General features: G+C 36.0%; 1 protein-coding gene across 1 annotated transcript in view; it reads right to left on the bottom strand.

Annotated features, from left to right (window-relative positions):
* Positions 1-7,854, bottom strand: part of LOC127840405 (uncharacterized protein DDB_G0271670-like) — a gene marked incomplete at its 3' end in the record, with an annotated part of 10,247 nt that extends 2,393 nt beyond the window's left edge. Inside the window, exon 1 of the mRNA XM_052368818.1 lies at positions 7,841-7,854. Coding sequence (XP_052224778.1) covers positions 7,841-7,854 — 14 coding nt within the window. The remainder of the gene's footprint in view (positions 1-7,840) is intronic.
* Between the last annotated feature and the right edge of the window lie 4,671 nt (positions 7,855-12,525).

Here is a 12,525-nt window from a genome sequence, read left to right as displayed (position 1 = left end):
TGACACTACTGGGACCTTGACATTTAAACTGCGTGGCTATGACGTCCTCATGGCGATTCCTAGGCGTTCTAGCCAGGGCGCCGCAGAATATCGGCGTTTTAGTTTAACACGTCAAAAGTAGTGGACTTAAGGTTTTGGACTTCTTTGCGTTTGTACTCCGTCTTCATGCGTATCAAGACCAGTTTACTTCGAGCTTAGCGATCCTACTGCTGCGTGATTGCCGTAAGAGCGCAGCTGGAACGTTTGTCATGTGTGAAGGGGTTATAAACTAAACGTAGTCATATTCAAAATGGACAATTTTCAATAAAATCAGTTTGTTCAAATTTTAGCAATATTAATCCACATGCGTCACCTGCCAACCGAAAATTGTATGATCACTATTTGAAACCAGGCACGTGCCCTTTTTTGAAACCATCTCATCGTGTATGTTAAAGTTTACTAGATCTTATTTACACTTCAGCTGGTACGTAGACCGACGCGTGCCTGAATTAGCCTTCTGCTCGATTTTTTTTGATTTTGCGAATTTTACATGTCAAGCTTATTTTTGTGATTTTCGTTTTTAAAAATTTTTGTTTGAAAATATTTGAAAAAAAATACATAAAAATTTCCATGCGATAATTTCTTGTTGTTGTTGCTCTGCTGTCGTTTTTGTTTGCGCGTGTGTGTGTTCGTGCGTGCGTGTGTATTAGTTTTTATTTTGCGAGGAGAGAAGCTGTTTTCTTTCAAACACACTTTTCACATTCACCGAATTAACAAAGTATTTAATAAATGTTTCATTTTAGTAAGCGTAAATGTCACGGAAATGTTAAGTGAGGATTTTTGAGCCCATATGTTACACAGCGATAATTCGAGATAATAATAATTATCATTATTATGTCTGTTGACATTTATGATATTCAAAAATCATGTAAGAATCTTCCCCAGAGGATTTCAGTTTCTCGAACATTTAGTTGCTCTTTCATTAAATATTTGGCCTTTTGGTTTTATGCGGGCAATGAAAATAAAATGTGTTGTTATCATTGCGTCAAAGCCTTTGAGGAACATTTAAAAATAAAAATAAAAATGTGTTTTCCGCAAAATGTTTACCGGCGGCAATAAATGTTTATAATTTAATGTGTTTACAATCAAAGACAGTTTGCCTTTCCTGTGCGTGTGCATTTAAGAAAACTGGCAAATACAACTTCGTGTTATGTTATTACCATGAATAATAATTCGTTTTCAGGCGCCCACCGGATATGGTTGTAACAGAAATAGCAACACTGTTTCCATATTAGACCGATATGATTAAATTACTCCATCGTAAAAGCCCACTCTCCGAGATCTAGTAAACGCTCCCTGTCTAGCATCAATGAATCTTTCCCAGGAGCACGGAAGGCAACTGCGTCACAGCAAAAGTAGCATTTTGCATTTTAAAGATAATGTATTTGACTTTATTTGAATAAATCCATAAAACAAATAACTTTCGGATTAGTTTATGTATTTTGAAATTAACAGTCGCTTTTTTACATTTAATTACGGACGATAATGGTGTATCTGTTTTATTCCTTTAACTGAAACACAGTTTAACAATGGTGTTCAATGGTAAACGCATTATCGATCGCGACTCACTGGAAATTTCCTTATATGGACATGTCTACAAATTACGAGTACTTTGTCTGATGATTGTGAAACAAATCCGCAGAGAGATATTTGTATATTGATCGAGAACATTCTAGACCGGTCTATGATTATCAGACCTAATCGTTTTTCGACAGAAAAGCTGCGATTGGAGTGGTGAGGCATTGACATGTTAATGGCATACACTGTAGGAGGAAATTCATTTAGTTTTTTTGCATCGGACCTTATCAAAAGTAAACATGTCTTTCTTTGAAAATATCTATTTCTATTTGTGATCGTTAGCTCACAGATAATGTAGAGGCAATTTTTCAAATCAGTATGGGCTTAACTACGCTAGGAACCGTAACCCGTGACTGCCTGTGGGGATAACTGCAGTAAAATTAAGCAGACGACAAATGCTAGGCTAGGAGCGTCTGCTCTAACCACCGCATCTGCCTGTTTATAGTTCCCACTGGTACACTACATAGTGTGAATGTATTCAAAAGTATTTAACATCGTGTAAAACAACGTTGACCAGTCAAGTGTTTATCATTGAAATCTGTACATATTGGCTGCTTTCAGGGAAAACGGGGCTTAATGCATGTCGAATAAGATTAGTTGCATCAATGATTTGAAGAAAAAAAAAATACATATCGACCTGTGCTTTAAGACACACTCTTTATAAATTTGAATTGGTTGTGGTTATTTCAAACTTTCGATATAAAAAGCTATCACATAATTTTAAAAACTGAGTTACGTCTAAGATTATACAACAGTGAACAAATTCAGTGTATTCAGAGCTTTGATTACTATATCTTATGTCAATTGTTGCTTTACAGCAATGAAAGTTAACTTACCTTTAAAAAAACTTTTTTTCATAAATCTTTGTCATGAGCAATTATCGTCGTCATTGTTATTATCATAATCATCAGCAGCAGTTATGATTTGCAGTCACATTTTTTGTTATTATTAATAACAAATATGCTTTCAATTTTGACAACAACAATTCTTTCAATGTCTTAATCTAAGATGTTTTCAATGTTTTCAACAAAAAGGTATCAGTTTTATTATGATTAACTTTTTAGTCGATAATGAGTTCATTGTCATTGTTAGTCCTCAATTTCAGACAACAATTTAATCAGTGCCGTCATTGCCACAATTATCAACCACATCATAAGATTACAAATTATTAAAAACAAGGTATTAACAAACACAAATATTAAAAACACTGATATCGTGAAAATCACCATTTACACAAAGATCAACATTGTTTTTATAATCATTATAATCCTAAACACCATTGATATCACAGATGTGGTGGTCGTCGTCGTTGCCGTACTAATGGTTACTATAGCTCGATTGGTCATTGTCGGCTCGGGTACTACTTACATGACCAATCGAGCTTTACTATAGACACACGACAGCACTCCGATTGTCTTTAACGCAAGCAATCATTAATGCGGTCGATTATCAACATGAATAATTTATACATTGTATACATAAACGGTTCTCATAATTGGCAATCGCTGTAAAATTTGAAACACCATTTGCAGCTAATTATCGTTTAATTCTAGTTAGGCGCTGTTATAAAAAGTCCAATCAACAACAACAGCTTATTGTCATCAACAAGAACCGAACCCAGCCAAAGTTGATTGTTCCGATAACGATGCAGAAGACTTCTGTGGGAAGTTAGTGTTTATTAACCGTATGCTTGTGCATTTGTAAGAAAGCAGACGTCAAAGCGTAAACATAAACTACCAATGCACATTTGCAGTAAATAAGTTTAATTTTCAACCCCTCTTAATTTGTTTCTTTTCAGCGAAATTTTCTTCCAAGAAACTAGCCGCTAAAAAACAAGTGCAATTCCGCGATTCTTGGTGTGTTTTAATTCGTGTTTTTGTTTCGTCTGCTAGCCGAACGGCCAAACAAAACATAATTTCAAACCTAACAAACAACTAACGCATGATATTATAAGTACATTCTATATAAAAAAAACACTTAAATGTAACATTCATTAAAGATGACATGATAAACAACCAATATCTGAATTTTAATAGTTTATAATAAATGGTATAAAAGGTAGCAGCATGAAATGCTTTTCTTTATGACAACAAAGGCAACATGATCTCCCAACGCGTCGTTCCGATACATGAGGACGGGTTCGTGACATCAGCGCTGTGGCGGCGGTAACGCTGCTGGCGACTGGTCGGTTATGTTTAATTTAGCACGTGGATATGACAGTAATTGAACGCGTGGGTTACGTAATTGTTGTATACATTGCTTTGAATTGTAGTAAATAACAACAACAACTTAAAATGAAAACATTTTAAATGCGTAGAAGGAAAAAGTTTTTTAATCGTGGCATTTTGTGTAGGCCCTTCAATTTTTAGCTCTGAAAGCACTTGGTATTCGAAATGTGTTTGATAAAACTTTGATTCTGATAAGAATGTTACAATTTATATAGCGTTTTGCTCATACAATCGCTATCACACAATATTTTGCATAGTGTCGTTATAACACTGTATTGCGCATACTGCAGCGCCTACAAATGTCGCATCGCCGTTAAATGTCGCAGGCTACGAGATTTGTCGCAACGTTGACGATAAATGTCGCAAGGACCGACATATGTCGCAAATTCTACTGACGATAAATGTCGCAACTTTAACGATAAATGTCGCAAAAATTTCAACTGCCGATATATGTCGCAACATTAACGATAAATGTCGCACACCTTTGTAAGTCATGTTAAAAACGAAAACTTGAAGTAAAATGACTAAAACTTTAAGGTTAGATTTAGATTAACCGACGAGGTTCTTTGAGCCGACTTCCACCAGAATGGTCAGTTTTTAGTTAGTATTGTCCGAAATGGTCAACTGTGGTCAGTATTTTCCATAATTGTCAGCTGCGGTCAGTATTGTCCGAAATGGTCAGTTGTTGTCAATATTTACCCAATCAATTCTTATAATTCTTGGCTCGAGTAGCCGGTTGTTGATTTCCCTGTGCTAAATGGACTTCTGTCAGGGTATATGAAGGTATGCTATAGTTACCATGGTTTAATCACACGAGCAATCGTATATTCATGCCCTACTAAAATCAAACATAAAAATAATTACCTCAAAATCAGCATCGCTGTCTTCATGGTTCTTTCTCTAGTAAGTGTGCCAAAATGAAATCCCAGATAAGTCAACTGTTGGATAAGAAGACTTCATGCAATTAAATTATAATCGCGAATCGTGTTTGCATCTTGTAGAAACATGAATAGTCTAAACTAAATGTCAACCGGATGGACGATCTCATTTTGCTGCCATTTTTTTAAAATAAATGGAATCGTCTATCAAAAATGATTGTAATCAATAAGACCTTCGTACTGTGTCTGACATCTGTCAATTCGTGATGTCGTGTTTGTGACATCAAAGCAAGAGCGGTTCCAGGGTTTTCGAATAGGGGGGGGGGGGGGGGGCGTCTGTCAAGTTTTACAGGGGTGGATACTTAAGTGAAAAATTGACAACCCTAAAACGGTTGATAGTAGCTTATGACATCCTATTCTATGCGCCGCAGGCAATTTTTTGGGTTAACCAACCCTTGGCATACGATTTTAAGGCCCCAAATATGCACATTTTATTTTTAAAAATAATGAGCTGATTTTAGGGGGGGGGGGCGCACGCCGCTTCCGCCCTCCTAAAACCGCCCTTGCCAAGGTCCCAAAATGTTCAGGGGAACACCAAAACGACACATTTGTTCCACAACTGTGAATATTGGAAAATAATCTGGTGAAATTAACATAAATGGAATTAAGAAAAATGACAAATATATTCCGATTTCTATGAAGCATTGTCGTTTGTATCTTTTTTTTTTGTCAATGACAACAGTAATGTATGTGTCGCTTATAATAAGATACTTTTTTCAGCTACTGAACTTATCTTATCGCCGTACAAGAATATTGAATGGACACGGACTCTAGTGCAAGCCTTTCTTTAAATTTAGGTAGGAAAATCGGATAGCATGTTCAGTTAACTGGTAATTACGACCGACACGGAGTCCTTGTCATTTGAGCCTGATTACTGACGTTGGGTGTAAAGCCATTCACGGAGTAAAGTGGGCTGTATTCGGCGATAATTTGATTATGGGTTTAGTATCTAATGCATTGCGCAGCTGCACCCGAACGACCACCCGTTTAAGAAGAGAACCTGTAATTCCTGGCAGTTTTCATAGAAAGGCATTTTCCTTTGCCGGCCCCATAATTACCCAAAGAGCTGAGCACAGAGGTTGGGACCAGAGGTCCCGGTGTGATCCTGGATCGATGATTCTATCCAAGATTATTCGCCTTCTATCGCTGATTCAAAGATGGCAAAGCTGTCAGTCTCCAGCAGAAATACCGAGGCATTCACATGTTGTTCTACCCAGACGGTTTCTGTCAGACTGACCTTATATAACCAAACTTGTCGAAACGGCCTTAAAGGGGCCTTTTCACAGATTTTGGCATTTTTTAACTTATTCATTAAATGCTTTATATCGATAAATGTAAACATTGGATCGTAAAAGCTCCAGTAAAAAATCAAGAATAAAATTAAAAAAAGGAAAAGAACATTGCACGGACCAGGTTTCGAACCAGTGACCCCTGGAGTCCTGCCAGAGTCCTGAAGTAAAAACGCTTTAGCCTACTGAGCTATTCCGCCAAGTACATATACTTGACGTATTTTATACCTTATATAAGCAATCTTCGTAGTTTCACAAAATTTAACGACAAAAACAGAACTCTCCAAATTATTCAATCGTTTCGCGTTGCAACGCTTTATAATTTTTAGGTTTAAAAATCGTCAAAAGATGCATATAATGGCTATATTAGACCATGGTAAATGTCCAGTATTACTGTTTCCTCACAAATATCATAACTAAAACGAAAATTTGCGAATCTGAAACAACTTTTTTCAATTTTGTCAATTTACCAAAGCGTGAAAAGATCCCTTTAAACCCAAAGCAAAAACTTACGGACCCCTCGCTTTTCCGATTTCCGACCAATTTAAAACAAGGGTTTTGTCATTTTTAACTACAGCTTAACGTTTTTGGTCGAAAATGAATAAATATAACCGCTTCGGTCGATCTTCACCGCAGCTGACAATTATGGAAAATACTGACTTCAGTTGACCATTTCGGACAATGCTAACTAAAAACTGACCATTCTGGTGGAAGTCGACTCAAAGAACCTCGTCGGGAAATCTATATCTAATCTTAAAGTTTTAGTCATTTTACTTCAAGTTTTCGTTTTTAACATGACTTACAAAGGTGTGCGACATTTATCGTTAATGTTGCGACATATATCGGCAGTTGAAATTTTTGCGACATTTATCGTTAAAGTTGCGACATTTATCGTCTGTAGAATTTGCGACATATGTCGGTCCTTGCGACATTTATCGTCAACGTTGCGCCAGATCTCGTAGCCTGCGACATTTAACGGCGATGCGACATTTGTAGGCGCTACACATACCATGTATCTATTGTTATTTGAGCCGCGTCATTTTCGCAATCGGGTCAGGAGCTACTCTATCCGCAAATGACACCATGAATCATTGAATTTCTTTATAGCGGATAGGGAAGCTCATGACCAGACTGGACAGCCGCTCAACCTGGACTTTAGCCACGCCGGTCGCATATGACATAAGCCCTGTTGTCGCATGACGTGGCTCATTTGATTTATTTTTAAAGGGATCTTTTCACGCTTTGGTAAATTGACAAAATTGAAAAAAGTTGTTTCAGATTCGTAAGTTTTCGTTTTAGTTATGATATTTGTGAGGAAACAGTAATACTGAACATTAACCATGCTCTAATATAGCCATTATATGCATCTTTTGACGATTTTAAAACCTAAAAATTATAAAGCGTTGCAACGCGAAACGATTGAATAATTTGGAGAGTTCTGTTTTTGTCGTTAAATTTTGTGAAACTACGAAGATTGCTTATATAAGGTATAAAATACGTCGCGTATGTGTACTCGGCGGAATAGCTCAGTAGGCTAAAGCGTTTTTACTTCAGGACTCTGGCAGGACTCCAGGGGTCACTGGTTCGAAACCTGCTCCGGGCAATGTTCTTTTCCTTTTTTTAATTTTTTTCTTGATTTTTTACTGGAGCTTTTACGATCCAATGTTTACATTTATCAATATAAAGCATTTAATGAAAAAGTTAAAAAAAATGCCAAAATCTGTGAAAACGCCCCTTTAAGTAAGCTCGCAAAGATTTTTAAACATACCTTCTATGAGACATCAAGAACATTTAGTTTGTTTCTACCTACAGAAGCGATAATAAGCATGCGTTTAAACTTCAATTGATTTTTACACTGCAAACCCTCATTTGCTGGGAGTTAATAAGTTTGTTCAAACGAACTGACATCATACAGAAATTGTCAGACAGTGTTGTATTTAATGCAAGGGTTATTATAAAGAATTAAGAATAAAGCGTTAAATGCTATGTTGTGTTATGCATTTCTTAAAGACGGAGTGGCAAAAATAAGAGAGTTTCGATTTTAAATTTTCTACTCTGAAGTTTTGTCTACAAATACGATTTAAATCTCTACTATTCAATAGATACATGTGTTTTGAAACAAAGTGATCAAACTAGAACATAATTAAAAAATGAATTAGGTTTCTCGATCATATACACAAATAGGATGCAAATCTCCACGCGTATGTCGCTAAAAAAGCTTTTTATTTTTCAAATTGTTTCGCCCTTTAAAACCCCGTGAAGTCTGGGTTACCGAAAGCGTGGTTCAAGTATATTTATTTCTCAAAAGATATGTTAAATTGGGCAGTAAATAGGTTCATTATTATGCAATTATATAAGTATGAAGTTGCAGATATGAAGTGGATTTCAAGAGGAACCGAGTGGCAATTGATCTTTGCAAGCTATGTGTAAAAGAAATGACAAAAGTATACTAGCGAAATTCCTGCAACTAATACACGTAATGAGTAAATTCTAGTAATACCGTAAGTTCAGGAGTGTTTCGATATCTAAGCTTGCAATCGTATGAGTAATTGTTTCCTTCTCAACGACGGCTCACAATATCTATTGTTCTAATGTTTCTTTTGTTGAGTTAACGATTAAGGTCGTACCATTTTGCAAATACGAATGTGTATGGTTTGAGTTTTTCTATGGGATTATACTTATACGAGGCCTGGTAGCGTCTAAGACTTCCAAAACCTAATTGTTTTATATTCCAAGGTCGCTAATCTGTTTGTTCAATTTAAACATTTTAGGGAAACTAAGAATTTAAAGCCTATAAGCAGAACTAGTCCTGAAAAATACCAACCCAGTTATTGGGACTTCAATTTTGTTAACTAATTTGCCGGAACAACTTACCGTAAACATTGTTGTCAACGGGGCCCTCTAGCAATACATTCTACATTCTCATTTATTATCATTTTCTCTCTTCACACTTGCGAGTTATGTCCTTCTTTATTAAAAAAATACAAACTACCATAGCCTTATTACAACTATATCCAGAAGCCCGCCTGATTTTGTGTAATAAAAAGCACAAGCAATGTTTTTATGTTGTTGTTTTTACCTAATTTTGTATCGTGGCCCTTCCATTTCAGAGAAACCTTAATTCGGTTAACCTTTATCGATAAATATAGGATCTTGCACGAGTTGTCATATCATACCATATTTTATAAAACGAGTTCATGAATGTTGTTAGTAAGCGAGCCTTTGACGAGCTTACTAACGAATTTCCTGGACGAGTTTAATAAAATAAGGTATGATATGACAACGAGTGTCAGATCTTTTTTATCACATGCTTTTAAATGAGCAAATTAAAGAAATATTTACGCAAACATAATGATAAATCCGGAATGTTGTTAACATTTCGTGACGTCATTTGACGTTGCAACGTCATTTCAGCAAAATAACAAAATGCGATTGGTCAATGAACACGCTTAAAAATGTTGTATTACACATGTGTAATATAAAAAATATGTAATGGTTGTATTACATGGGAAACAGGGTATAGCATGTGATAAACATTTATCCTATTTACTTTTCTAAATAAGACTTAACGTGTACCGGTGGCCAATTATATCGAGTTAGTACCGATACGCCATTTAAACCTCTAATACCATCGTCATCTACGTGATAATGAGCGTCTACGTGACTCTTTCATTATCACACAAGTGTCTCTAAAGTTTAAAGGTTGCTGTCAGGTGATCATTATTCGAACAGAGCAACTTTCATGCCTATCAATTTTCAAATTATAATTTTCTGCGATTAAAAGTTTGATGATTACGTGTTGAGATATATGTTAACTTTAATGGAAAGCGATAACAACATCCAAATCGTCTGTGAACAGAAATCAAAGGGTTTGAAATAGGAACACCTTAAGCCATTCCCTTTCTAGACCGAAGCAAACGCGCATATGAATTATTACACTGGCAAAACTATTTATGAACGGCGGACTTAGATGTGGCAAACCCTTACAAATTGTTATTTTTTATTTATTTATGTATATGGCAACAGTATTTATTTTAATTAAGAAGTATTACTAATTAGTAAGTACGGGCTGCACAGGCTTAGCGGGAGGCACATGCATGAACCCATGTTTTACCTGAGCGAGGCTCATAAACCAATACTTCCCTTCCTCTTATGGTCTCATTCATATATAGAGAATAATAGGTTAGTGTTGATTATAGATGGTTTATCATGCGAGGCTTGGAAAACAAGGCTCGTGCTTTTTCGTTTTCGTGCCGAACATGATAAACCTGATCTATAATTAACACTACTCTATTATAATATTTATCCCATTTTTTATTCAGTAAAACTTTTTATTTAAACAAAATTAGTTTAACTGGATAATATCGCTGGATTTATGACGTTATTTTGTTGAAAAAATGACGTCATTTCGTGCCGTGGTTTATAGCAGAAATTTAATCAACGGGGCTTTAATCAACCGAAATCGCTGTAAAAGTGGGATAAAATATTATAATAACCTATTATTCTATATTTATCCCACTTTTACAGCGAATTCGGTCGAAGTGCTTTTTCGAGGGCTGGACTAATGTTCGCGTTGCAGTCTACAAAGGCAGATATCCAGAAATGTCAACGCTTCGTCAATTACTTTGGCCTCTACGACGGTATGCTGTTATGGATAGAAGTCTGTGTAAAAAATCGATTGACATAAAGATGTTTGCATGACAATGAGCTGGCCAATTTATCAATTGTGACAAAATAATAAAATACAATCGTTTTCGGTTAATTTTTAGTTTCCTTCTTTTTTCAGAAAAGAACTGTCTTCCTACGGTGTTAGAAAAAATAATTATGGGTGCAAAACATTCTTAAGCCCGTTATAAATATTTGTTTACATTCGTGACTTACCGGTATGTAAATACATGATAATTAGATATTGTTGAAAAACAACACTTATTTTAATATTTTGTTAAACTTACAGATTATACTACATCTTAAACGCATATGGAGAACTATGTACTGCAATTTGCATAAGACTTTAACAATCAATGGAAATAATAAAAAAACTATTGTATTGTCTGTTGTTAGCCCGCGGAGTGATAGCTCTATCCTACTCGCCTTCATTACGACCGTTACAGCATACAAAGAGTCTTATAAAGACTGGCATTTGTTGACATATAGAAGTTCGACAAAATGCTACTAACTTGTGACCCTCAACAAATGCCGAGTGCGAGGAGTTCGTGTTGACATTTGGACTTGGCCTCTTGACAAAAGAATTTCCCTAGCAACGAAAAATCGATTTCCAAATAAAAGCCTATAGCCCGCGTGGGTAGAAATTAGGGTCATTGAAATGGAATGCGTTAAGGTATTTAATAAAGTATCTTAACTGTATTGATGCGCGTTAATGTGCTTTCAGAACAACATTGATAAAAACAAATCATACAGGTCGCATGCAATCGACTAAAATGTTTGCTATAGTTTACTCTGCCTCAATGTCACAAATGGTCAATTACACATCTTATATTGAAATTTTGCATTATGTAGGTTTTTGTACATCTTCAACAATCTTGATTTATGTCTTATTGTACTTCGGGTGTTGGAAAAGGGGCGTATGATGTTTTTACAAACGTAACGTAATACCCTCCCCACCCCCCCTCTCCACAGCAGGCTAGTATAAAAGCTACAATGCGCTAATGGGTACATTTGCTTTTGACCCACAAAAAAAACTTTACTCAAATGAGATTCACGTTGTCTCTGTGGCTAGTTAGCAACACGTGGCATTGCGCAAGTATCAATTTCAAGCCACTGCTTTCAATATAGGTTTTAAAAACTGTTAAACTTATGGAGAAAAGAGTCCTCTTGTAACGCAGCAGCTGGCTTTCGATTTTGATTTTCTTTGTTTGCGGTTAAAAGCGATGTTACAACGCCAGGTCAAGAGTAATCACCGAGATAAGCTTGAAAGACATTCAAATCGATTATCGCACATCCATTATCAATTTTAACGGTAAACTGGCCTTTTGTTGACAATGCAATACACATCTCAACCATCTGTCGCTTTCTGGTCGCGTGCCCGGATACGAACAGCCAATCAAAATCAAGCATCCTTTGACATTTACCGTAAGCGTATTCCACGATTAATCGATTTCATCCACGCGCTTTGTTTGGGTTTCCTTCCACTTTATTCGGAGCTTAACGGTATATTGCATTGAACTCCGATTTGTAAATGCCGCCTCCTTTTGAAATGTCAATAGGATTAATATGCAATATACGGAGAGTGAATGTTAAATCAACGACAACAATGCACCATCCACGCGTTCATTTCATTAGATAGCATCATTTACAATAATTTCACATTGCTTTCCAGATTTGTACTTAATAAAGCAAACCGTCTTAAACAGTGTGGCTGCAACCTCCGCGCAGAGATTTGACTGGAACCAGCATAGCTGGATTAATATTGTATGTTCGAGCAAGGGGCGACAA

This window comes from Dreissena polymorpha, chromosome 8 (assembly GCF_020536995.1).
Source record: "Dreissena polymorpha isolate Duluth1 chromosome 8, UMN_Dpol_1.0, whole genome shotgun sequence".
Classification (NCBI taxonomy): Eukaryota; Metazoa; Mollusca; class Bivalvia; order Myida; family Dreissenidae; genus Dreissena; species Dreissena polymorpha.
The sequence above is the reverse complement of the archived record's forward strand: the minus strand, read 5'-3'. Positions and strand labels throughout refer to the sequence as shown.